Source organism: Torulaspora globosa, chromosome 8, assembly GCF_014133895.1.
Source record: "Torulaspora globosa chromosome 8, complete sequence".
Lineage (NCBI taxonomy): Eukaryota > Fungi > Ascomycota > Saccharomycetes > Saccharomycetales > Saccharomycetaceae > Torulaspora > Torulaspora globosa.
The window spans coordinates 276431-301657 of record NC_050734.1 but is presented as its reverse complement, the minus strand read 5'-3'; the positions used below and the strand labels follow the sequence as shown (position 1 = coordinate 301657).

Below are 25227 nucleotides of genomic sequence, written 5' to 3'. Positions count from 1 at the left end.
CGCTTCAGAGCGGGTAACAAGCTAAGATCACTAGAATATGGTATTAAAGATGGTATTATATAGGTTAGAAATGCAATAGTTGTCTTGGATTTAATCTGAATCGGCGTCAGGGTTCGCCACATGTAAGCCCTGGCTATTCCCGTAGGAAAGTGCCGGAGTTATTGAGCTGGAGTCATCGCTGATGATGGAGTCTTCGGGACCATTTGCGTTCAGTGATTCCTCATCCTCGTAATCTTTAACGGTTATGTTGGTGGGTAAATCTTGCAAGTGAGCGTACCCGTTATCCAGCGTCCCACTTCTGAACCTCCTTTGATTTTTTGTATAATAGCTTACTGCAGTGTTGTTTCGGGCGACTGAACTGCTGCCCTTCCGTAAAGGAGCCATGGCATCATCACTGTCGTATGCGTCGTCACCTGGTATATTTTCCAGGTAGTAATCATCGTCGTGTTTCGGGAATTCCGGTTCATTTGCTTTGCTGGAAGGATCCATCAGCCCTTCCTTGGCGAATAAATCGTGAAATTCTTTAGTATGATCGACGTTGACTCGATTCGTACCGCTGTTGAACTTGGCGCTCGAAAAGCTGTTTATGGAGTCCTCATTTGCCGTCTCTAAGCTAAGTAGTTTTTGCTTGGCCCCACCATGCTTAATCCCAATTTGTTTCGAACTAGTCCTAATTCTGACTTTGATATTCTTAGGCTGAATAAGATTGTTTTTCTGTTTTAACGATATTGGTAGGTTGGGCGGCGCTGCGAGAAAGTTTGACGATCTGTAGTATTTCAGTCTTAGTTCTTCAACGTAACTAGAGACCAATCGTACAGTCTTATCCGGTTTGGAAGAAGTTGTTGACGCGGTGCAATTGCTGTCCTCTCTCTTCAGGCTTTGGATACTGCGGTCGGCGGTCTGGTTTATGGAAGTGTTTGCCTGATGACCGATATTACCACTATCCTCTTGTGACGTAACAGTTAAAGCTCCTGCCTCTAAGAGCAAGCCAATATTGTCAAGTTCATTGGAGGTTGCTTGATTGTCTGGTTCAAGAGTGTTTTCCAATTGTTGATGCAATTTGCTTTTATCTGCATTTCCGTGTTGGGAACTAGAATAGCTTAAGGCTCGACTGACTGGTGTGAGCAATTTATCTACCTCCGGGCCCGGATCCAGTCGCAGCATTGGCATGGTCTCTGATTCGGATCTATCTTCCTGATAGCCTTGTTTATCTTCTTCTTCGTCAGCAGTTGTATTATCGCTTGTACTGAATGTTGTGTTGTCTCCATTGTCAAAATAAAAACGAGCTCGATCTTCGTTGACAACTCGGAATACTCTCTTGGGCGTCTTGCTTCCTGACTCAGATGAAGTTTCATCAAGCGGAAGTCCGGAAGCAAACTTCTGTTCCACCTCTTGGAACTCATCATCGCTCGAAGTTGAACCATTTTCATCGGCTACAGGTGCTTTTATGGGCAACCCGCTGTGATTACTAGAGCTAACACTCAGATTGCCGTAATGCAAATTCATCGATACTGGCGCTGCCCCGGCGACCTCACTCAAAGCAATTTGCTGGATGCTATTCACAGACTTGTCATTCAGTGAGTCCGTAAACGAGAAGCTGTCGCCCTCCTGTTCAGATTCAACCTCTGATCGACCTTCGTGGAAGCTCATAGCTGAAATTCTCTTGTCGTGGAGAGAAATGTCGAGCGGTTCCACGCATGCCGAGGGTACGCCACTCGAATGCTCAGAACTTGCCTGATCCACATCGTCCTGTGACCAACTTTTCGATTCGTCTGCTTCGGGACCAAGCAGCCCGCTATCCTCGTGTTGCTTGATATACTCATCTAAATCGTCCACTAATTTTTCAGCTTCTGACCTTTGTCGTCTATGCTGGTTCGCAGTTATCTGGATTGGCACCGGAGTCTTCGCAGGGGAATGGGAGGCCGATTTCAAGGTCTCCTCCGCAGAGCTTGTTTGATTCAGGTTCTTACCCGTATTTTCCTGGCAGGCTGTCTGAGTAAGAATTCTAATCGACTCCATATCTATGGGTGGCGGGGGCCTTCTAGCCCTCAACCTTGCATTCGAAACCGGGACGGAACTAGTGCCACTAGGGAGAGCATTTTTGTTTGATTGCTCTCGAGAGTCAGGATCTACATTCGATGAATGCTTGGTGACAGATGCCGTGTTTCGTTCCGATGTAACCTTGGCATGAGCAATTGAGGAGCTGTCTGCAAATGGATTCTTGCTATTCAAAGGCTTCTTATCCAGCGGACCCTTCGCCGCAACATGCTTCGATACTGAGGAATGATATTGCTTTGCATGAGATGACTTGACTGATGAGTCTGATTTTCCCAAGTTCACGCTGCCAAAGAGGAAAAAAGACCTTCTGCGTTCTGGCTTCACATCACGATCGCTCCCCATTGCAATTCATGGGTTCTTGCCTTGCGAGTATATCTATCTCAAGTCTTAGGAAGCTTTCTGTCAGATAATAACTACAATAATCATGAGAATCTGGTAACTTTGTTACCTCGCGTCACATTATAATGACACATAATATATATATATATAGATCCTTTATGAATAAATACAAAAAGCCAGACATTCATGAGCTTAACACCTTGTGAATTAAATCTAGTGCTTTGGTGATATGCTCGCCAATACCACCGACACTTACGACTCGCACAGTGCTTGGATGCGGTCGCTGAACAGACTTCGTGTAGGGACTTACGTCCAAAGAGTCAAACCATGAGTCGGACTCGTGTAAATTATTGAGATTCAGGACGACTATATTGCAATTTGTCTGTGATCGTAGATCGTTCAGGTTTTGATAGATGACGTCAACGTAGTGCTGGCGAGGGCACTTAACATATAACCTGAATATCTGATACGGTGATTTGGTCTTCATAATGTCCCTGGATGCTTCTACGGTTGCGATGCAGTGCTCTTTGATTTGCTGCTGAGTCATAAAGCTGCTATTGGGCGAAAACCTGGCACCGAAATTGGCGGATGCTTGTTGACCACTTGGCCGTTCGGTCGGCATGGAGGCTCGATCAGACGGCGTTGTCTGCTGCCTACTCGGCACTCTTTTTGCGGCTTCAGCAGCTTCCTCAACGGCCTGGTAGCTTCCTTCTCTTGAAGACGAGTCGTCAGAGGGAGCCGTCTGATTATTGTAAAGAATCAGATCCTGAGCGTATGACTCAAGTTTGTCTATCGATGTCTTTAAAAGGGGAGTGTTTTCTTTAGCCACTATGGCCATGTCGACAAGCAAACTCTGGGGAAGAGACGAGTTGTGTAGGCCTAAAGCTAAATTTTCGTGAACAGCCTTAAATCGCTGGAGGAATAACCTATCCACGCTTGTTGGGTTATTGAACTTCATTTGAGAAAGCAGTAAGGATATGCTTTCCATAAATGGAGCGAGGTTAATGCCACTGGGTGCGTCAACGTAAAACTCCTTGAAGTCCATTACAGCGCGATATCTTGACATACCGATACTCACTGGGTAATGAGTCTTGATTTCATCTGGTCCGATTGAGCCAACCGGAAGATAAAAGGTACCGGATAGAGACGCATTGCTCGGTATGTTGAAGTAATCGCTTGAGTTAGCTGCAATCCACCTCTTATTCTTCAAAGCCAGTAGAGCTGCAAGCACTAGACAACAATCCAGCAAGCTGAATTGTTTCAAAGCTATGAATCCATAATCACTCTTTATCTTATGCAGTTGCAACTTCTTGGAGTCGATGTATTCATGCAAAGAACGAAGGCAATTCGCATACTGTGATATTGCACTCTTCGTCAGCACGGGAACGAACAAACAGCTGTTTTTCAGCACCGCATCTGCATTATCATTGAACGTTCTTACTCTATCAAGCTCCTTCCATATATCTTGAGAGCGACACTTATCGTTTTGGAATCTTCGCAGCTTTTTTGCCTGAGGTTTGGCCAGTGGAGTAGTTGGTCGCTTCCTAGTTGGCATTGTCAATTTTGCCATTCGATGTCTACAGTCTTGCCACTTATCATAGCAGGTTTACAAGATGAAAACCCTGAAGCTTAGGGACAATTGTGCCTCGTCAGATAAGAGATATAGAGCAAAGACTTGAGATGAAAAACTATAAGTGCATTTTGGTACATATGATACAGATTTATGAGTATTGAGAAGTAATCGCGCTCAATTCCCACCGCCAGGGATGGTTCTTTCTCTTAACATCGCTTAAAACTCATAGAGCTTCAACTTCTTTTACCACCTCGTTAAAGGACTCCTTATATTCGTCTTCCTTGGCCTTACCTTCCTTCTTCTTATTGCTACCGGGCACGATGAAAACCACTGATGTTGGTCTCTTGGTGGCACCCGCAGAACCCAAGTCCTGCTTCGAGGGAACAAAAATATATGGAACTGAGCTGTCCTCACATAAAACAGGCAGGTGAGAGATCACATCTGCAGGTGAGATGTCACCTGCTATAATGACCAAGCCCTTTTCGCCCTTTCTCAAAGCCTTGACTACTTCCTTCACGCCTCTCTTAACATTTTTAGCCTTGGATGCTTTTTTCACGGTTTTAAGTAGCTTCTTATTGAGTTTCTTGGAGGCTAGGGGTTGAGCAAACGGTAAAACCGCTGGCATTCTTGCATCGTAATTGTCCTCAGATTTGGACTCCTTAGTTTGTTCCTTGGCCATATTATAAGCTCAATGGTTCTTTCTAATGTTTATAAGTTGAAAGGCAGTCACAAGAACTGCAAACAGTCAATCTCCAAGCTAATCGACCAGATTATCAACCACTTGAACATCTACGAATTCTCACCTTTCAGATGCTCATCGCTTAAAAATTTTTCAGGCCGTAATATCACCACATACGAGATTCAAAATTTGGCCCAGTATTGACATTTTCAAGAGCCCCAGAGGCCTCGAGGATGGCAGCTATCGTTTGACTTACTAAAGCTTGATGGCTCCAATTGCAGACTGAATTTTGCTGGAACAGTAGCCATATCTCTTTCTTGGTGGTTCTTGAGTAGCCTGTGTTTAAAAGATGCGTCTCTCCTGTGAGAGCGTCAAACTGCTCCAGTGTTCTGAAATCTGCAGGAACAAGAAGCTGATGGGATGGCCAGGAGCGTGATGCGGTTCTATATATTATCCGCTCGTTACCAGCAGGAAACTTTCAAAGGGTGAGTCAATCACTGCAACGCGCCATCGGGGAATCTCTATTTTGCAATTACGACCCTAATAGAGGACAAATGCACTCAACTGTTATAGTGTGGCCAGTTTTTGCAGGTGTATTTCTCAAAGTCGCAGATTATCACCTGCCCAAGTTATTCTCACGGTGCGGTGTTCCAACGGGTCGTGCGGCGCTGTTACACGTTCGGCAGCTGTTTAGTGTCTGCGTCGCCCATTGCGTTGTCCATCGGTTTGTGGATGGTTCGGCGACGACATGATGAATTTGACTTCCACGCCTTCTTTAAGTTTGCGTTAGCCGCTAGCCGAATCTTCCTAACGAATCCTGTAGCTCTCCAAGCTCAAAATTTGACAGCGGTTGTACATCCGGTTTAGTAAATCATCGACCATTTTGGCTGTAATAACTCTGGCGGGATTTCCACAAGGTTCTCTGAACTTCATACGCTGGGCATGCCAATGAGGTACGGCTGGCGGCTCCAGGAACTCGGCAAAATATGAGATCTTGCGTGGTCGTTGTGAAGATTGAGCCCATCATGTGGTTGTCCACTTTATGAAGGATCGATATAGCTGTCAAAGCGTCCTTTAATCTCTAAAAGTTAAGCTCTTGGTAGTGTGGAAATTCAACTGCACTATTGCTCTCGATACTTCTAACGATGCATTCGCCGCCTTTTGGCCATGTATTCGGGAAGTTGAAAGAAAAGACTTTGCATATAGGTTTGTTCGTATTTTTCTTTGATAACCCTTTTTTCGACTCTCGGTAGCCAAGTTGGTTTAAGGCGCAAGACTGTAACTGTTCAAGGAATCTTGAGATCGGGCGTTCGAATCGCCCCCGGGAGACTTTTTATTTTTTTAATATTTACCAATATAAAGCTGGTGCGGCGTTAAGAAATTCCATACAGTAAAGCTCATCGCATCCAGTCTAATTGGTCTTAGCAGAATCCTCGTTGGCACTTGTTATTTGCTCACCCATAGATTCGGTTGATAATGTCAAAGGCTAAATCTTGGAAGGACAAGCCAGCTAAAGTTCAGGTGCCAGAATCGGAACTTCCTTCTTCCATCCCATCACAGACCGGGCTGGTATTCAATATATGGTACATTAAATGGTCTCAAGGTTCCAATGAACAGAAAAGGTTCGTATCTCCTTACAGACTAGATCCTAAAACCCATCCTGGAGTAACAAGAGGTGATAAGGATGGAACAGCCTACTTTTGCTTGTACTTTGCGAAAGGCATGTGCTGTATGGGCAGACGGTGTCAGTACATGCATCACATACCTGAGGATGACGACCATGCCAGACTTGCCCTGAAAACGGAAGTCCTGGACTGTTTTGGACGAGAGAAGCATGGATCTTATCGAGAGGACATGGGCGGAGTTGGTTCATTCAGAAAGATGAATAGGACTCTTTACATAGGTGGGTTGAGTGGTGCTCTGAACAACAAGGAACTGAAACCATCTCAAATTGAAGGTCGCATACGATTTATGTTTGGCAGTTTAGGCGCAATAGACAGGATACGATACGTGGAGAACAAAAACTGTGCATTTGTCAAGTTTAAGCACACTTCGAGTGCGGAATTCGCCAAGGAAGCAATGAGTAATCAGACGTTGTTATTACCAAGCGATAAGGAATGGGAAGATCGCAAAGAAGGCACTGGACTGCTTTGTAAGTGGGCTAACGACGATCCAGATCCAGAGGCCAAAAGAAGGGAAGAAGAAGCTCAGAAGCAGGAATCGGTTAACATGATGGTAAAGCTTTTAACCGGCCATTTATCAAAGGACGCCCCACTGCAAGCGAAAATGTCGAAAGGAAAAAGAACCATAGAGGATAATGACTCTAATTCCTCTATCTTCTCAGAGGGAGTTCTAGAAAGATTGAAGAAGCGCAAAGCAATAAAACCTTTGAAAACTGGTAAATCCAACGCCAAACCTACGAGCAGTATCTCTGGATCTTTGATGGAGTACTCTTCTTCTGAGGAAGACTGAGGGGTCCAATCATTCTAATGTTTTATCCTCTACGAAGTTTAACTGGTGAGAATCAAGTCGAGAAGGTGACGAGAGTGATGCCAAGTTTTTATCAGATCGTCATTTCAAGCTCGACGACTATAGCTTCATCGCGCGCGGGATACTGAAATTGATAAGACATGTTTCCCAGATCGCATTAAATTAAAGTGACAGCATAGAAAAGGAATATAAAATGCATTGGTTCAAAGGAGGACTGCCTTGCTTTGAAGCTGTTCCTTCCCGTGTGTGACCGAGCGATGGCTACTTCATGGAAGCAGAAAGTTGAGAAGAAGAGATCACAACTTCGATCAAAAATTTCAAAGCAGTGGCTATTAGATGACATTACTTTGGAAAAGTTAAAAAGCGAGAAGCAAAGATTGAACGAGAATTTGGATTTATTATGTTCGAACTCCGAGAATGAAATTACCAATTCGACAATTTTGATATTAAGGCATAAGCTAAGCACTCGAGAGTTGACCTGCGTAGAGATTACGGAAGCATTCTGCCATAGGGCAGCGCTGTGCCACCAAGTGGTAAATTGCTTATCAGAGGTAATGTTCGAGCAAGCACTGAATTCCGCGAAGCTATTGGACGATAACAGGCCTGAAATATTGCCGCCACTGTACGGTATACCTGTATCCTTAAAAGACCAGTGCAACGTCGAAGGGATTGACACGACTATGGGCTATCTCGGTCGGGCTTTTAGTCCGAAAACCAGAGACGAGGAATCGTACATCGTACAGCTTTTGAGGGATCAGGGAGCTATACTATACGTCAAGACAACGGTACCTTCTTCAATGATGGCCACGGATACGGTGTCAAACATATTTGGGGCAACACTCAATGGCCTCAATCAAATGTTTTCGCCTGGCGGATCATCCGGAGGTGAAGGAGCACTGATTGCATGCAGAGGTTCCCTGCTGGGTCTCGGTACAGATATCGGCGGTAGCATCAGAATACCAAGCAGTTATCATGGCTTGTATGGTTTGAAACCTACCCATGGCAGAGTTCCGTATCTGCGCGTGGATAATTCTTTTGAGGGCCGGGAGCTAATACCCAGTGTCATTGGGCCGCTTGCTAAAGATCTGACCGACTTAAGGTATTTTATGAGTGTTATCGTCAATATTTGTAAGCCATGGCAAGAAGATGTCAAATGCGTGCCATATCATTTTGATTTCAAAGAGCATCAACTTTCCAGACATTATACCGTTGGATTTTGGTTCGGAGATGGTGTTGTTACACCTCCTCCAAGTGACATAAGAGCCCTCAAAATTTGCCAAGATATTGTTCAGAGAACCCCTGGCTTTAAAGCAGTGAAATGGCAGCCTCCAATTGAGCTTAACAAAGAGCTTCATGACATAGCGATGGAAGTGGATATCGCAGATGCTGGAGTTGAAATAAGGCAGGAATTCGCAGCCAGCGGGGAACCAATGATCGACATTTTAAGGCCGATGGTTTTGGAACAATGCCATTTACCGTGCTCAATTAACCACTGGTGGAAACTTAACAAGAGAGCTTATGATGCCAAGACGGCTTACCGGAAATATTACAACTCCTTTGGTGCAGATGAAAGACCAGATATCATAATAACTCCATTAACGCTAACGCCATTCCGACCAGGCGATATGTTGAAAACAACATTGAGATACGTTTTATTTGTGAATGTGTTGAATTTTCCGTCCTTGAGCATCCCCATAACTGCGATAGATTCAAAAATCGATCATTTGATGGACACTACGCAAGCAAAATGCGCTGAGGATGAAATGGTCATGCGTTATTGGAACGAGCTGATAAGTTCAGGCGATATGGATGGGTTCCCGGTATCCCTACAGGCGATGAGTCCAACGTACGATGATGACCTTGTTTGCAAATTCGGAACCTGGCTTACTACAGAGTTGATTCGACACCACGCGCAGGAAGTATCTAATGAAATTTAGATAGCACTGATTTATAGAATGATTTCATTCATTTCGTTCTTTCCAAGCTTGTATAAAGTCTTTAATGAATAGTCAAATTCGTTAGAATTTGTGGGATTATTATCTCGAGAATATTTCCAGATTGCCTCTACAATTTCCGGATTTTCATCATCACCCAAGAATGAAACGGCTGTTCCTTTTGAACCTGCACGCCCAGTTCTCCCGATTCTATGAATGTAATCTTCAAATTGCTTGGGAACTTGAAAGTTTAAAACCAGCGAAACATTCGGTATATCCAAACCTCGAGCCGCCACGTTACTTGCAATCAAGACCTGTACCTTTCCGGTCCGTAGGAGCTGAAGGGAATGCTCTCTTTGCTCCTGGGACTTAGAACCGTGTAATACCGTAACCTTGACAGACGTTTCCTGATAAAACTTTTGGGCAAGCCAATCCGCCGTTTTCTTGTAAGTGATGAAGACAATTATGGGCGCCGAATATTCAGAGAGCAGGCCCTTAATCTTTTGAAACCGTTGCTCGTCGGTCGAAATGTGGCAGATGATTTGCCGAATTTGTGGAACGGAGGCTTCGGTTCCTGTCACCGTCGCATACGCTGGTTTATGCAGGTACCCGTTGGCGATCCGCTCGACACTGGGCGACATCGTAGCGGTGAACATAATTGTCTGTCTTCTAGTTATTACTTCCGAGCTTGCCTCTAGAATATTAAGTATCTTGGTTAACTGCTCTTCAAAACCCAGATCGATCATTTTATCAGCCTCGTCTAGCACAAGCATCTCCACTTGCCTCGCGGAAAAAAGGTGGCTTTCCAAAGAGTCTATCAGCCTTCCTGGTGTTGCCACTAAGATGTCAGTACCGTTAGATAGACCTAAAGTAATTTCTTCGAGAGAATGTCCGCCTACAATGGAAACAACTTGATATGAATGTTGCGGATGCTGCACATTCCAACAGTCGACCATCTTTTTAGCCTCTTGTTGAATCTGCTGGGCCAATTCTCGGGTGGGCGCTAAAACAATCGCTTTGGGTCCTTCGAGTGTCTTCACCGCAATCGGTCGTGGTTGAGAGTTATTCATTCTGGTCAAAATTGGTATCAAAAACGCGAGTGTCTTACCAGAACCGGTGGAAGCTATCCCCAGAAAATCTCTTTTATCCTTTCTACAAATGTTCGGTATTGCTATTCTCTGAATAGGTGTAGGTTCTTTGTATCCCAGTCTTTTGACTAGAATGTTTTCCAATTCTTTTCCTAGAAGGCCCAGCTCATGCCAGTTTCGCAGCGGATTTTCAATAGAGCCTCCTTTTGTCGTAATTTCAAACTCCTCCTTCAAAATCCTCCAATCTCTATCGGTCATCTCTTCCCAGGTTTTCTCTCGCCACGGTTTACCCATATAAGCTAGCTCCAAAGAGGAATTGTGTTGCTCATTTTGCAGCAATGACGAAAGCTGCGGGTTAACAATTGGTTGATATCCCGCTAGAGTGTCAGAATCTTCGCTCCAATCGAAGGCAAACTTTGTTCGTTTGACTACCGTGGATTTAACATGATCGGACGCATTCTGCGGCCCCTCTTCTTCATTCGATTCAGACAATTTTCTCATTCCCAGTTGGCTACGTGAATTCCGTTGGCTCTGGGCAGTAATTGAAGGCTTAATCACCTTCTGTCTCTCGCTTTTCGATAAGAACTTCGGCCTCAGTAAATCATTGTTCTTGATCTTCGATTTGCTTCGTAAGAGCTCGCTCAAACTAGGAGGGCGACTCATGCCACCAATTAAACCACTCCAGCTTAGCAGTAGACACTTGTAAACAGTCTAGATGGTTGATGAGCTTCACATTCATCATACATTAGCCATCTCATCGGGCTTAATAGTTCAAGTGAGTTGAGCCGGGTAACCAACGCTTAATAACTCCGCCATTTGAACTAAAGGATTAGCATAAGAAGGCTTAATAGACCCCTGTTAGATCAAATGAATAAGCTGGTGTGCCGTGGTTAAGCTGAACGATGAACGTGGCAGATTGCTCGGTGGGCAATAACCCGCTAGCACAAGTTAGCAAGCATACGCAGCAGGATAGATCTTTACAACATGGATCTCACCGCCTGGGTTATGGTATTGACGGTGGTTCAGCAGCTCAGCAGTTCAAAAGCTCTGAGAAAGCGATGTCGGATGTCAGCAAATTCAGCATGACGAATTTCATAAACGGTGGCGCCGTAGCAGGCGGCTCAGGATTGAAGTTGGGACAATCTCCGATCAGTCGGAATGTGGGCATCAGTAGAGGCAATAATTTCTCTCCTTCTCCAGAGGAGACGGGTGCCTTGATAAGCGGAACGAATGGATGGTCTCAGGAGTTCTATCAGCAATCGAATTCATCTTCGAGGGGTTCACTCCCCCAGCAGCAGAGTCATAATCAAAGACACAGCCAACAAACGCCACATCAGCAGCATCGCATGCAATTACCGTATAGTACACATATGCTCTCTGGGCCCCGTATGATGGTGCGTCCGTCGCCTGGAGCTGGTATGATGAGACAACGGCAGCATGAAAACACGAAGGCTGATTGGGACGAGCAGTTCAAAGAACTGGAGACGGAAGTGGCAGAGAATTTAAAGCTTAAGGAATCAGAGCCTGTGGGACAGGAAGCAGCCGCAAAGGAGCCAGGACTGGACGAAGACATAGTTATCGGGGACCAATATCAGAGTGAGTTTCAAGAAGTTTGGGACAGCCTGCAGAAGGACTCGGAGGATCTACTACCAGAGGAGCTGACTGGTAGCTCAGCCTGGGAAGCGGACTATCAAAAGTACATCAGTGGGAGAATCAGCGGTAACATGGAGTATCAATTCGATGAGAAGAACGAGTTTTTGCATAACCCAAACGCGTACGAGATCGGATGCATTCTGATGGAGAACGGTGCCAAACTGAGTGAAGCAGCGTTGGCATTTGAAGCTGCAGTGCAAGAGGACCGAGGGCATGTGGACGCGTGGTTGAAGCTAGGTGAAGTGCAAACGCAAAACGAAAAGGAGATCAACGGAATATGCGCCCTGGAGGAATGTCTGAAACTTGATCCCAACAACTTGGAAGCGATGAAAACATTGGCGATCAGCTACATCAATGAGGGCTATGATGTGAGTGCATTCACAATGTTGAATAGATGGGCAGAGACAAGATATCCCAACCTGTTGAGCTCCAGCGAGGGCATCACCCTGAGCGACGAGGATGAACGTTTCACATTGAACGCCAAGATTCGAAAGCAATTCCTGCAAATTGCCAACAGATTGCCCCGTGTCGACCCGGACGTACAGCTGTGTCTCGGTCTTCTATTCTACGCGGACGACGAATTCGACAAGACCATTGATTGTTTCAGAGCAGCTCTAAGTGTAAATCCCAATGATGAGCTGATGTGGAACCGATTAGGTGCATCGTTAGCCAACTCAAACCGATCCGAAGAAGCCATTCAGGCCTATCACAAGGCATTACAACTACGACCCTCTTTCGTTAGAGCGCGTTACAACCTGGCCGTCTCATCCATAAATATAGGGTGCTACAAAGAAGCTGCAGAGTATCTTCTCTCTGCTTTGAAGATGCATGAGGTTGAAGGAGCTCCATCGAATGGAACCGCTGCTGCAGGCAATAACAACATACTAGAAACGTTGAAGAGGGCATTTGTTGCGATGGACAGGCGGGATTTGCTCCAGAAGGTAAAACCGGGAATGGACTTAGAACAGTTCCGTGGTGAATTCAACTTCTAAGCACCCCAAGCTCAAGCCCAGATCCAATGCTCTTTAAGGCCTTAGGTATTCATATTTTAGCCATCTTTATACGTCTGTAATGATTTTTCATGTATTGACATCTATTCGAACTTAGAGGCCCATCTCAAGAATCGGTAATAGATACAAAGCTCCAGCATTGAGTAGGTTGTGAGACCGGTAAGCAGCTGTAGCTGGCGATTCAGGATGAGTGGGTTCTTGCTGACTAAATATGCTAGGTTTAAAAAGCCGGTGTATTTTGTCGTGATGATTTGCTTTCTGATATTCTGGATCAGAGATGATGGCAGCAGTTCGCCGCTGCTCGAGCACAACAGGGTGAAGCACATGGGAAAGCAGTTAGAAAGGTCCCCAGCATCGTTACTCAACAGATATTCCCGAAGCGATGTGAAGGAGTTGGGTGGAAAAACATCCGGATCGACGTCCTGGATAAGGTCTCTGTTGAGCTGGAGAGGTTGGAGAAAAGATCCCTCCATCGTCATTATATTAGCAGCCAATGAGGGCGGCGGAGTGCTCAAGTGGAAGAATGAGCAAGAGTGGGCGATTGAGAAGATCTCAATAAACAACAAAGTGGCTTATGCGAAAAGACACGGGTATGGACTAACCATCAAAGATCTGACGGTGGCCAAGAGATATTCGCATGAGTACCGAGAAGGTTGGCAAAAAGTGGACATTTTGAAGCAAGCAATGAGGGAGTTTTCAACGGCAGAGTGGTTTTGGTGGCTGGATATGGATACTTTGATCATGGAACCGGAATTCTCGCTAGAGGAGCATATTTTCAACAGATTGAACAACTTGACAGATAGGACGCTGGAGAGTTTCAACCCATTGAATATCGAAACCGATATTCCCTACATAGACTACACGGAGGAGCTGAATTTATTGATAACACAGGACTGCGGTGGTTTTAATTTGGGATCGTTTTTTATCAAGAATACAGATTGGTCGCGATTACTCCTAGAGCTGTGGTGGGAACCTGTCATGTATGAACAAAAGCATATGGTCTGGGAACACAGAGAACAGGATGTGCTCGAGGCCTTGTACACTAATGAGGGATGGATCAGGTCAAGAGTGGGGTTCTTGCCCCTCAGGTCTATCAATGCTTTCCCGCCCGGTGCATGTTCCGAGTTCAGCAATGACAAGAGGTATTTTTACAATGGCGAGGAGAGAGACTTTGTCGTCAACATGGCAGGCTGCAATTTTGGGCGAGATTGTTGGCGAGAGATGCAACTTTACACTTCAAAACTGGAGGAGAAAAACAGCAGATGGTATAACAGACTCTTCTTCTAGCCAGTAATGCATTTATTATAAATAATTACGAGCTTTATACTTATTCTTTTCTCACTTTCTAATTCTTTGACCTAGAGGACGAGGAACTAGCAAGACCCGATGACTCGCTTAATAACATCAACAGCCAAGCAAGCATTGACACACGGCAGAAGGAGAAAACATAAGAAGCAGAGGAAAGGAACGCCCATAGCTGAAGCTGATATCTAGTTATAGAGTTAGTCTAATTGACATTACAACATCTACTCATTTAGTTGTCGCTTTTCTCTTAACGGATCACAGTGTTCAAGATGGATTTCTTCAATATGGGAAATGACGATACAAAGCCAGAAAATGGCAATGTAAACTATTTCGACACACGGTCTACTCATGATAACGACTCTACAAGTTTATCTCCGCAGGCTATCTTGGCAAGAAACTCTATCTCGGAAACTTCGAATGGCCAAAACATGTCCAATAACCACATATCCATGTCACCACAGCAGATGTTCACGCCGATGAGCAGCTCTAACATTTCCGCTAACCCGGTTGCTAACAACAATCCAAACAGTCCAGCCGTGGGCGCAGCTACGCCACAACAGATACTTATGTTCAATAACAATAATTATCAGCAGGGCTACTCCAGCCAGCATTCTCCGATCGTCCAAAGCAGCAATGATCCAGCTCGTGCTCTTCCTGTTCAAGAGAACAGTGGTAAGGCTTACGCCGAAAGAGCAGCGATGATTGCCTCATTGCAAGCCAAACAACAACAGCAGCAACAGCAACAGCAAGAGCAACAGCAGCATCAGCAACCACAACCACAGTACCAGCAAGCATTCAACTATCGTGGTGGTTCAGTTCTGCAGAACTTAAGTCCTGAACTCCAGAAGAAGATATCTATTGAGCTGAATAACAAGCAATACGAGCTGTTTATGAAGTCACTTATTGAGAATTGTAAAAGGAGAAATATGCCGTTGCAATCTATTCCTGAAATTCATGGTAAGAAAGTTAATCTGTTTATTCTGTTCATGTTGGTCCAGAGACTGGGAGGCGGTGAGCAAGTCTCAAGAACACAGCGTTGGGATCTGCTTTCTCAAAAGCTGCAAATTCAAGACTCCCAACAGCTTGCATCGGTTTATTACAGGATCGTACTGCCATATGAAAAGTATCTTGCGTCTCCCGAAGGCCTCAAGGAATCGCAGGCTAAGAAAATATTCTTTCAGCAGTTCTTCCAAGAACTCATACGAAAGATACAAGCGAATTCCAAGCCAGAAAACAATGCGTTCAATCAAGCTCTCGCTTCAACACCAAACTCGTCGGCTACTCCCACCAATATAAGTTCATTCAAGCAGCAGCCGACAATGCAACAAATGCAGCAGTCCATGCAGCAGAAGCCAAGCATTGCTCCTAAGCCCAAGAAGCCAAGGAAACCAAGACAAAAGAAGAAAACTAAGAAAGAACTTGAATTGGAACGAAGGCAACAGGAAGAGATGTTAAGAAAGCAACAGCAGGCGATCTTGGAGCAACAGCAAAAGCAGAGACTCCTTGTTGAACATCAGCTTCAAAGACAGAAAGAAATGATCCGCCAACAGTATCAACAGGAACTGGCTAAGCTGCCCAAAGTATATAAAAGAGGGCTCGCAAGAAATTACAAACCAAGCCAGAGACAAATGAATTTGACAAGCGGCTATGATATGAATTACCTTTCTCAGATTGGAGAAAAAATTGAAGCAAATAAGCCGATATTCCTCTTTCCGCCTGAATTGGGGACTGTAAACTTGCATGCGGTATCCATGTCATTGCAGTCCAATGATCTTGGAGAGGTTAATACGGCTCTGAATACTTTGCTTGTTGCCAGTGCAGATTCCGTACTTAAGGTTCCTTTAGACAGGTATCCCGAAACATTGGACGCAATTTGTATTTTGGGCATAAAGCTTCTCAGGGATATATTTACCCGAAATATTGGTTCTAATCATTCAGCCCGCCATGCAGATCACAATGACAATCCCTCGCCAAAAAATGTTAGTCTCATTAAAGTGACAGAGGAGATAAATACAGGAGGCCTGGGCGATATCGCAGCAGATTCATACAACTACAAAGCAGGGTATTGCGAGGAGTATGACGTAAACGCTTTCCTAGATGATCGCTTGACCTCATACTCAAAGACAAATGACCTTATAAATGAAATATTTGATCGATACAAGCAGCATGCCGAAAATATGTCTGAAAATGATAAAGTTATTGCTGTTGATTCTTTGACTGGTGAAGATTTGCAACAATCGTCTATTTTTGCCTTGACGCCAGCACAAACACCGAAGGCAGAGGAGGCCAATGCAAACTCAAGGGGAGATAGCCATCGATCAGAGACACAAGACAATTCGATTGGATGGGACGTTCTTCCGGAACCGCTTAAAGACTTCCCAGGACAACCATTCTCAGATCTCTCTGTACCCTCATATCTACAGTCACTCAAAAGCATTAATGATGAGATAGACACAGTTTTTACAAAAGTGAACACAAGAGGTGCGGAAGATAAGAATATATCGATTACCGACCAGATATCGACAATATCCATGATTCTTAGAAACTTCTCATTTTCGGAAAAGAATTCAAAGCTTATGGCAAAGAATACCTTTCTGAAGAGATTCTATCTAGATCTTCTTTGGATGCTGTTCCTGAATCCTAATATGCTTATTTTCCACCGCAAGGCATTCAACTTCAAGAAAGACACTATTGTGACCTTAACAAATATATGTCATGCTTATGAGATCAATAGTCAGCTGGAATGCTTTCTGATTTTGATGTTAGTTTTGAGTTTTGGAGAGCCTAGGAAGACTATGCCAGAGCAGGACTCGCATGTTCTTACCTACGCGGAGCGCCCAATTAATAAGGGACATTATAGCGGGTTTAGTGCCGATATTTTTGCAAAATTGCTTTCGTTAGACCATCCCAATAGGCGACTGTTCAAAGAAGTGCTTCTTTTATTTCCATCTGAGGGCTATGGAAATGATGGAAATTGTCAAAAGGACATTGTTTATCATTTAGTCAACGCATATTGTGATGGGGACAGCTTTAGGCTATTGAACGATGTGGTTTCCTTCTTATTGTCGCTGATTCCTTTCATGCAGGCTGATACGACTCCCTCCTTAATTGAGGAAAAGGCTCCTGTTATTGCTCAAAGTTTGACTTGCCTCCTAACCTTGATCAACTTCTTGGATACTAACGAGGCTCCAGTTCGTGACATTAAATTTGAAAATGTTCCTTTGAGGTGGCTAACTGCCGAAGAAAACATAGGAGCAAGCCTGAGAAGGCTCAGCGATGTGCTCTCAAATATCGGTCTTCGCACCGATAGGAATCTGCTGCATCTAAGAAGGTTACTCCTATCGATCAGCTCCAAAGCAATCGAAGTCACTTCGCTAATGGTTGAAAAAAGTTTAGAGCTGGCAGGTAAATCAGACAGGGGAATTTTTGGCGTTTGTGAAACATTAGCTTCTATTCCCGGACTGCTACCTTCAGAGTGTCAAAGCTATACCTTTAGCACTCATTCTGTAACAGATCCAGAAATTTCGAAGCAGAATGAGAGATTGTACCGAGTACGTAACAGGGTCCTATCTCATTTGGTCAAAGCGAAATCTCCAGCTTAATTCTGTTTTTCTAAGCTGTCGGATAACCGGCCAGAGATGCAGTTATTTGGTTAGATAATTTAAACGTCAGACCCATTATTGTAATCTACTTGAAAGTATCGCGCATCTTGTAGAGGTAGGCACCGCCTCGATTTATGTATCTTCACCGGTACCCTCACCTTCAAGTTCTTCAACCTGAAGAAAATGATTGATTCTCTGCCTCAGGTCGTCGCCAAATAAATCCGTCAAATCTTGCTGTGACATGGCAGACAGTCTTTTAAAGCTTTTAACTTTCCTTCGAATATTAAAATACTCAACTTTGGAAATACCAGGAACATCGAGAAGCTTCGTGAGCCTCTCCTGATCTGCAGAAGGGTCTTTATTTTTCTTCACTGCCGGATTCTTCTGCCCTGTCGTAGAGCCGAAACTTACAGACATCGTCGGATCTGGTTGTTCCCTACCAATTTTTAATTCAAGTATTATATTGACGCTCTGCAGTGGTGATGATGACCAAATTAGTCTTAGACTGGGAAATCTCATCACCAATTTTGCTAGCTGCATCTGAATTTCGTCCTGTGATAACTTGCTTGAAATCGGATGTACTGTAGAAGAATCTTTGTTTCGATAATTCCTTCTCTCGCTGAATGGTTCAAGTGAGAATGATTGGCCCTGATCGAACTCAATTAGTAACGTTGGGTATTTATAATACTTGGCCATTTTCTTACACTGGGAGACAAGCCTGTTATTATGCAGAGATCCAATAAGATCGGAAATGGATTTTCTTTCTAGGCATATGTCGGGAGCAATGATATAGTCACCCACCGTCAGCATGCAAGGCACTACTCGAACACCATACCTATAAAGTAAACCAGGAAGCGAAGCATTGAATTCACGAGTATCAACGATAACAATATCCTGAGTCATTTCTGATAATCCTGCCTGGCCACCTGCTGCTCTTGTGTTATTTTTCCTGAGGCGACTCAATTTAAGCTTCCGCTCTGCAAGGTTATGATAATGAGATAAATCTTCGTCAGCTTCAAAATGATGCGCTAGCATGGAGTGCTCTCTGATAAGTTTCGTGAAAGCGTCTTTTTCTTTCTTGATTGCCGCAAGATGCCCTTGTTCCTCAACGCTATCTCCATAATACATAAAGAAGACCTTTGACGGGATTTCTTTGTGGATAGCTCGATGAACCTCAACTCTACGTATAAAGCAAAGATCAGGCTCATACATCACAATAAAGGAGGGCATTAGCTCCTGCAGAAATGTATCGTCGCTTACCTTGTCAAATCTTTCGACAATAATTTCATCACCAGTGTTGACGTATGAGTAGTTTTTAGCTCTTTGTTCCCAAATCTTCCGACTTAAATCGCTTTTTAACATTTCCATCATATCCTCGTCACCTTGATCGAGAACATGCGAATCGCTTTCATCCAAGATAGGGAGCATTTCATAGTCTTCTCCATCAGGGCGGCTTTCATCACCGTGCGATCCCTCAATTTCCTGTTTGACACTGTAGGTGTCAATGACTGCTTCGATGTCCTCTCCGATGCCAGCATTCTTCAATCGTTGAACAGCGGCAACCGCTGCTGCTCCCCTCGTTCGTCGCCTTTTTGTCGTAAGCTGCTCTTTAGCAAAAGCGGTACTCACGTTCAACTCGGTGGCCCGCTCCGGTTCTTTATCTCGCACTTCTCTGACCATTTGTTTCCGATCTTCTCGGCGATCCTTGTAAATCTGTAATTTGTGCAGCATATTCTTCCTGAAGCCATCTTTCTCATCAGCAAGGCTCAACACTCTGGTCAGTTGCATACACGTCGCTGCATCGGAGCACATAATTAATGTAGGGCCAAGATAGTCTTTTGAAGCTCTCTGATACGAAATTTCATCGAGAATGTTGATAAGTTGGTCCCACTTCGGCATGTCTTCCAGGCAATACTTGCCATCGTTGAAGATTCTCTTCTTGGCATAAGAAACGACCATTTGAGATTCATCAGCCATTAACCATGGCGACTCTGTGTACTTACGGGATATTGATGGTTTATTCGCCTCCAGGCTCAATTGGATCTCTTCGTAAAAGTCAACGGCGTCACCACTCACCAAAAGCTTCATGAGATTCCTCAGAAATCGTATATCCTTGATTAATTGTTTGGCCTCATATGAAATACGATGCCAGTTCGGAATCATAACCATGTCGATCGACTTAATAAAGTGAGCATCGAGTGAGTTTGCCATGCTCCACCAATCTCGAAACAATTCGGGTGTTTTTCTTTGCAACTCTGCCAGGCACTTCTTTAAACACTCTATGAGACCAAACTGTATTTGTGACATTGAATTTGTCAATGAAACTTTGACCTCCACAACTTTGTTTTCCTTTGGGTTAATAGCATTATTCAGGCACTGAGATATCTCCACTCTGAAGCGAGGCCATAGCAACACATTCTTGAGTCTCAGGTCCTTCATTTTCCTCATCAAAGGGGAAAACTCCATGACAAATGACTCTGCAGACTCAGAAAAAGCCTTCACAAACCCCCATTTGTTCATAGACCGATAGATCTCCAGAATAAAGGATTCGTTCGAGTATTCCTTCAAACTCTCGGCGTTCAGGATAACGATACCGGTGATCTTGTTAGGATGTAGCACACCTGAAAGCAGGTCCACTATGAGGATTCTGGACGTTACACTGAATATGCCGCCAGATAAGTACAGTTGTCTCCTCTTTTCCAATGTTTGCGAGTCAGCATTAATGACATGAAATGGTCTCGGTTCCTCATCTTGAGGGTTTTCAAAGCTAGAAAGAGCCGACAGTTCCTGCAGCTCATCGCTTATATGTATATTATCGCTCGGCTTGGCATTAAGCACTAGGACCAATGATCTTTTTGAAATGCCATTGATTCTTGTTGGCGTCCCCAGCACATGAAGCAGATTAGCCACAATGACAATCATGCAGAGGCCCTTACCTATCACGACAAGCGGATCATCAGCAACCAGTACGTTTTCAACGACCTGACGCTGGAAGCTCAAAGGTAGATTCAATTGGATATCGACTTCCCTGATGTCCTCTATATTCGGTTTCAAATTCGCTCCACTATCCTCCCGCGGAATGAGAGGATACAACGGTTTCTCATCGTCTGAAGGTCCTGTAGCATCTCTTTCTATGTGGGGATCTTCTGGTAGCATTGTCTGCTGCGGCAGCAAGGCCTCTTCATGGTTCTTCCTGGAGCTTATCTGCCTCGAAAGCTCCTGCTGTAGCGACTCATCGTCCGAATCTTCTTGGATAAACAAGCTGGCCATCGCAAGTCAGTGATTCGAGGTTTCAGCCCATGTGTCTTGGTGAGATGCCTTGTTATAAGATGGTAAGATGCGTTTTCTATTATGGCTTACGCTGAAATTTCACTATAGACAAGTTCAGCAGAATAGCATAGAACTCAACTAGGAGGGTCCAGGCTCTTGATTGGAGTAGCTATTGGCGATATATAGGATGTCGATTCGAGAACTTTACAATGAGAAATCTAGGCCATCTTTGTCGTTAGAGTTCTTTCCTCCCAAAACCGAGACTGGCAAGAGGAACCTACTGGAGCGTATGGTGCGTATGTCAGCCTTGGATCCATTATTTATAACGGTGACATGGGGTGCGGGTGGTAGTACGGCTGAAAAGACCTTAGAGCTTGCGGCGATTACTCAGAGAAGCCTTAACGTGCCGGTTTGCATGCATCTGACCTGCACTAACACGGACAAGACTGTTATCGATAATGCACTACGAACATGTCAACAGGTAGGTATCAGGAACATTTTGGCCTTGAGAGGAGACCCATCTATTGAGGACTCTGTGGGTCAGGAAAGAGTTACGCAAGAACCGGTCGATTTTGAACATGCGGTGGACCTCGTCAGATATATCCGGACACAATATGGGTCGTACTTTTGTATTGGAGTCGCAGCTTATCCAGAAGGTCACTGTGAAGGGGAAGCCGAGGCATCTGAGCAAGATCCGTTGAGAGACTTACCATATCTGAAGGAGAAAGTAGATGCCGGGGCGGACTTCGTAATAACACAATTGTTTTACGATGTAAAGAAGTTTTTGACGTTTCAAAAACTATTTGTTGATCATGTATCTGCTGAGGTCCCACTTATCCCAGGTTTGATGCCGATCAACTCATTTCTGCTGTTCAATAGAGCAGCAAAACTATCCCATGCCTCGATCCCCAAGCACATACTGGATAAGATTCCCCCAGAAATCCAACCGGATGATAATGCTGTGAAGTCCATCTGCGTTGATGTCCTGGCAGATATTATCGATACGATCTACCGCGAGACCAACGGAAGAGTTAAGTGCTTTCATTTCTATACCTTAAATCTGGAGAAGGCTGTCGCTCATATCGTGGCCAAGTCAGACGTTCTCCATCACATTATGAAAGAAGCTGAAGAAGAAGAAGAAGAAGAAGAAGCCAAGACGAATGTCGATCAGGACGGCGATATCGCTTTAGATGACGGTCCCGGAACAACTACGCTCCAAGAAGACAACAGAAAGAGGAGAAGAAACTCAAGCAATGTATCAACAAATTTCACGTCGAATCAGCTTGCTGTTCATAAGACTAGACGTAGCAGCATAGGAATACCCTCAAGAAAAGTGGCCATCTCTATATCACAGGGAACCGGTACTTTAGGGAGAGATGCAACATGGGATGAGTTTCCAAACGGCAGATTCGGTGACTCTAGATCGCCGGCTTACGGTGAAATTGATGGTTATGGACCTTCGATCAAAGCTGGAAGTAAGAGGGCTTTGCAACTGTGGGGTTCTCCAACAAATGTCGAGGATTTGAGAAATATCTTTATCAAATATCTTGAGAATTCAATAGATTCTTTACCCTGGTGTGACTTAGGACTATCTCCAGAAAGTGCTCTGATCCAAGAAGAGTTAATTCAATTGAACGACAGAGGCTTCTTTACACTTGCCTCCCAGCCGGCTACGAACGGAGCTTCTAGCACAGATAAAATACTTGGCTGGGGTCCCGCTCATGGAGTTGTATATCAAAAGTCATTTGTTGAAATGTTTGTTCAAAAGGAAAGATGGAACACTAGCTTGAAACATATCGTGGACCATTATGGAAGGGAAAAACTGACGTACTACGTTGGGGGATCAGATGGTAGTTTTGGATCAAATTTAGAGCCAGGAAGTTCTAACGTGGTAACTTGGGGTGTCTTTGCAAATAGCCAAGTTATTCAGACAACAATCATTTCTGAAGAGTCATTCAAAGCTTGGAGAGATGAGGCTTTTAGTATATGGCTAGAATGGGCGAAACTTTTTCCCAGAAACAGCCAAAGCAACAGCTTTTTGAGGCAGATGCATCAGGACTACTATTTGGTATCCGTTGTTCACCACGATTATAACCAATCGGACGAGCTTTGGGAGATACTTCTCAGCTAGGTGAACTTTGCTTTAGTGTGTATCCTTATTGTGTAGCCTTCCTCTTCTTAGTATTCGAGGATAGTTGAGATTCACTTTCTCTTTGAAGCTTCGACTCTAAGTAATCTTGAAGCTTGAGTTCGCGGTTCTCATTCCATGTTTGATTGACACCGCCTAAGAATATGCAGTTGGTATCGTTCAGCAGGAAAACACCTCTAATGAACTGTGTTCCCATACTAATAATCAGCTTCGAACCCAACATACAGACAGACAACCAGGGCAAGTTCGTTACGTTCAACGCGAAGAAGATAGCCCCAGATTTATCCTGCAGTGTCAGTCTATAAACAGTTTTTTTGTTTGGCGGTGACGAAGTCTCGATATTTGTCTCTTCGCTCTCCACATTGACTTGATTTATGACTATCTTTTCTCTGCCACTGCTCAATCGGTCGATCCTCTGATTATTTGGGTTCAATCTGGCCGTTATGTCCTCTATCTGGCTCAGCTTAGATTTTGAAATATCTTCAACTATCAAAATTTGGAATAAAAGCTCTCGAGAGACCAGACAATGCTTTTGTTCTGCAACAGTCGTGTTGGGAAGCCAAACATCATTCTTGAATGCCCGTAAGACTAAAGAGTCCCTTGAGCTGAGTCTATTGCCATCAATCTGAGGAATATGAATCGGCTGCGTAATATCGTGAGAGATAATTTGAGACATAAGCTTATCATACCTTGCTTAGTTCTGTGTTTCGGATTCTTATAAGCGTCCAATCAACCAGGTCTTAAGCGAGCGTTACTGCTCGGTACAACTACACCATCTTATTTCGACAACAAAGCAAAGAGACGGGTGCCATTCGGATCATGGCAATCAAGTCCATACTGATCATAAACAAGTCTGGAGGACTTGTTTACCGTCGCAATCTCTCAAATGATGAAAGCTTGAACAGCAACGACTACCTGATCGTCGCGAGCACCCTACATGGAGCCTTTGCGATAGCAAGCCAATTAACGCCCAAGGCATTACAGTTGAGCGAGTCCCCATTGACAAGCAAGATCGACTACACAATCCCTTACATACCCTACGTCGGATTACCGAGGACCGGAGCCAACACAACTGAAAAAAGCAGATTCTCCAGCAGCAGTAGCAACAACCTTGGCACTACTAACTCTTTAGGAAGCTTCAAAGGCAGCGATTACTTCAAGGAGCCATTCCAAAGCTGGAACAAAAGCGGGATAAGACAAATCTGCACAGATCAGTTCACGATGTTTATATACCAAACCATGACAGGCTTGAAATTCGTCGCCATCAGTACACAGACTCCGAGCAGCGTTACAAACAGCGAGTACTCCACTATAAGCGTACAAATCGCAGACAACCTACTACGAAAGATATATTGTCTCTACAGCGACTACGTGATGAAGGACCCTTTTTACTCGATGGAGATGCCGATAAAATCCGAATGCTTTGATTGCAGGCTGAAACAAATGGTCTCCAACCTGCCTTAAACCGTTATGTCCACCCTAGCAGTCCAGCACTGATGGTACTTGAATTTAACTAAGTAGAGACGGTATATGGTATGATTTTCCCGATATCACAAAGCACGGTGGGCCTTCAGCCCCTCACCCGTCTTATACCGCGTTGTGCAAAAGTTTCACACTGCCGTGGGGCAGAGAATGATGACTACGTGTTTTTCTGAGGTCGCGACCGGAAAAACTCATGTATAGGGAACAATTTACGGAAAAACATCCTTCGACAGGAACACAAAGCCCAGCGCGGCTTTCTGCGGCCGGCGCGCCTCCATGCGAGCCATCGGAAAAATACGTTTCCGAACGGAAAAATGAGCTGACAAAACCTCCATCCAGATTAAAAAACTCACACCATGATTGACATGCCCACGAAGCTCCGCCATGCCCGCCAGGAAAAGATTCTCAGCCAACTGATGCACGATGAAGTTCCACAATGACTGTGAGCAGATATCAATATGCACACTTTTTTCTGACTGAAAGCAGTCAGCTTGCCACGTTGTGCTCAGTTGAGATTTCTTTCCTTTTTTTTTCTTTCTCCTCTTGCTTAGTCGTCCTGTACAGTGTAGATATTAAATATACTCTCGAGGTATGT

At 44.4% G+C, this 25227-nt stretch overlaps 13 protein-coding genes and 1 non-coding gene across 14 annotated transcripts; 8 read left to right on the top strand and 6 right to left on the bottom strand.

The window, feature by feature from the left end:
• Positions 1-90: 90 nt before the first annotated feature.
• Positions 91-2400, bottom strand: HG536_0H01760 (uncharacterized protein; the record flags this gene model as incomplete). The annotated part of the gene is made up of 1 exon (XM_037285579.1): positions 91-2400. The coding sequence occupies one exon, from the start codon at positions 2398-2400 to the stop codon at positions 91-93; it is 2310 nt and encodes a 769-aa protein (XP_037141475.1).
• Positions 2401-2581: 181 nt separating this feature from the next.
• On the bottom strand, positions 2582-3967 carry SNU56 (Snu56p; the record flags this gene model as incomplete). The annotated part of the gene is made up of 1 exon (XM_037285578.1): positions 2582-3967. The coding sequence occupies one exon, from the start codon at positions 3965-3967 to the stop codon at positions 2582-2584; it is 1386 nt and encodes a 461-aa protein (XP_037141474.1).
• A 226-nt stretch (positions 3968-4193) lies between these two features.
• Positions 4194-4649, bottom strand: NHP2 (snoRNA-binding protein NHP2; the record flags this gene model as incomplete). Its single annotated transcript, XM_037285577.1, has 1 exon — positions 4194-4649. One exon carries the CDS (start codon positions 4647-4649, stop codon positions 4194-4196), a length of 456 nt encoding a protein of 151 aa, XP_037141473.1.
• Positions 4650-5892: 1243 nt separating this feature from the next.
• On the top strand, positions 5893-5978 carry HG536_0Htrna5Y. The gene is given in 2 exon segments: positions 5893-5932; positions 5942-5978. It is a non-coding gene; the product is annotated as a tRNA-Tyr (tRNA).
• A 147-nt stretch (positions 5979-6125) lies between these two features.
• On the top strand, positions 6126-7121 carry CWC2 (active spliceosome conformation promoter CWC2; the record flags this gene model as incomplete). Its single annotated transcript, XM_037285576.1, has 1 exon — positions 6126-7121. One exon carries the CDS (start codon positions 6126-6128, stop codon positions 7119-7121), a length of 996 nt encoding a protein of 331 aa, XP_037141472.1.
• A 275-nt stretch (positions 7122-7396) lies between these two features.
• AMD2 (putative amidase) lies at positions 7397-9076 on the top strand (the record flags this gene model as incomplete). The annotated part of the gene is made up of 1 exon (XM_037285575.1): positions 7397-9076. One exon carries the CDS (start codon positions 7397-7399, stop codon positions 9074-9076), a length of 1680 nt encoding a protein of 559 aa, XP_037141471.1.
• Positions 9077-9087: 11 nt separating this feature from the next.
• On the bottom strand, positions 9088-10824 carry PRP28 (mRNA splicing protein PRP28; the record flags this gene model as incomplete). The annotated part of the gene is made up of 1 exon (XM_037285574.1): positions 9088-10824. One exon carries the CDS (start codon positions 10822-10824, stop codon positions 9088-9090), a length of 1737 nt encoding a protein of 578 aa, XP_037141470.1.
• Positions 10825-11063: 239 nt separating this feature from the next.
• On the top strand, positions 11064-12806 carry PEX5 (Pex5p; the record flags this gene model as incomplete). The annotated part of the gene is made up of 1 exon (XM_037285573.1): positions 11064-12806. One exon carries the CDS (start codon positions 11064-11066, stop codon positions 12804-12806), a length of 1743 nt encoding a protein of 580 aa, XP_037141469.1.
• A 204-nt stretch (positions 12807-13010) lies between these two features.
• Positions 13011-14111, top strand: MNN10 (alpha-1,6-mannosyltransferase; the record flags this gene model as incomplete). Its single annotated transcript, XM_037285572.1, has 1 exon — positions 13011-14111. One exon carries the CDS (start codon positions 13011-13013, stop codon positions 14109-14111), a length of 1101 nt encoding a protein of 366 aa, XP_037141468.1.
• A 287-nt stretch (positions 14112-14398) lies between these two features.
• Positions 14399-17731, top strand: SWI1 (Swi1p; the record flags this gene model as incomplete). The annotated part of the gene is made up of 1 exon (XM_037285571.1): positions 14399-17731. The coding sequence occupies one exon, from the start codon at positions 14399-14401 to the stop codon at positions 17729-17731; it is 3333 nt and encodes a 1110-aa protein (XP_037141467.1).
• Positions 17732-17863: 132 nt separating this feature from the next.
• RAD1 (ssDNA endodeoxyribonuclease RAD1) lies at positions 17864-21001 on the bottom strand (the record flags this gene model as incomplete). Its single annotated transcript, XM_037285570.1, has 1 exon — positions 17864-21001. The coding sequence occupies one exon, from the start codon at positions 20999-21001 to the stop codon at positions 17864-17866; it is 3138 nt and encodes a 1045-aa protein (XP_037141466.1).
• A 187-nt stretch (positions 21002-21188) lies between these two features.
• On the top strand, positions 21189-23132 carry MET12 (methylenetetrahydrofolate reductase (NAD(P)H) MET12; the record flags this gene model as incomplete). The annotated part of the gene is made up of 1 exon (XM_037285569.1): positions 21189-23132. One exon carries the CDS (start codon positions 21189-21191, stop codon positions 23130-23132), a length of 1944 nt encoding a protein of 647 aa, XP_037141465.1.
• A 25-nt stretch (positions 23133-23157) lies between these two features.
• On the bottom strand, positions 23158-23826 carry RMI1 (Rmi1p; the record flags this gene model as incomplete). Its single annotated transcript, XM_037285568.1, has 1 exon — positions 23158-23826. One exon carries the CDS (start codon positions 23824-23826, stop codon positions 23158-23160), a length of 669 nt encoding a protein of 222 aa, XP_037141464.1.
• Positions 23827-23969: 143 nt separating this feature from the next.
• On the top strand, positions 23970-24614 carry TRS23 (TRAPP subunit TRS23; the record flags this gene model as incomplete). Its single annotated transcript, XM_037285567.1, has 1 exon — positions 23970-24614. The coding sequence occupies one exon, from the start codon at positions 23970-23972 to the stop codon at positions 24612-24614; it is 645 nt and encodes a 214-aa protein (XP_037141463.1).
• Positions 24615-25227: the final 613 nt, after the last annotated feature.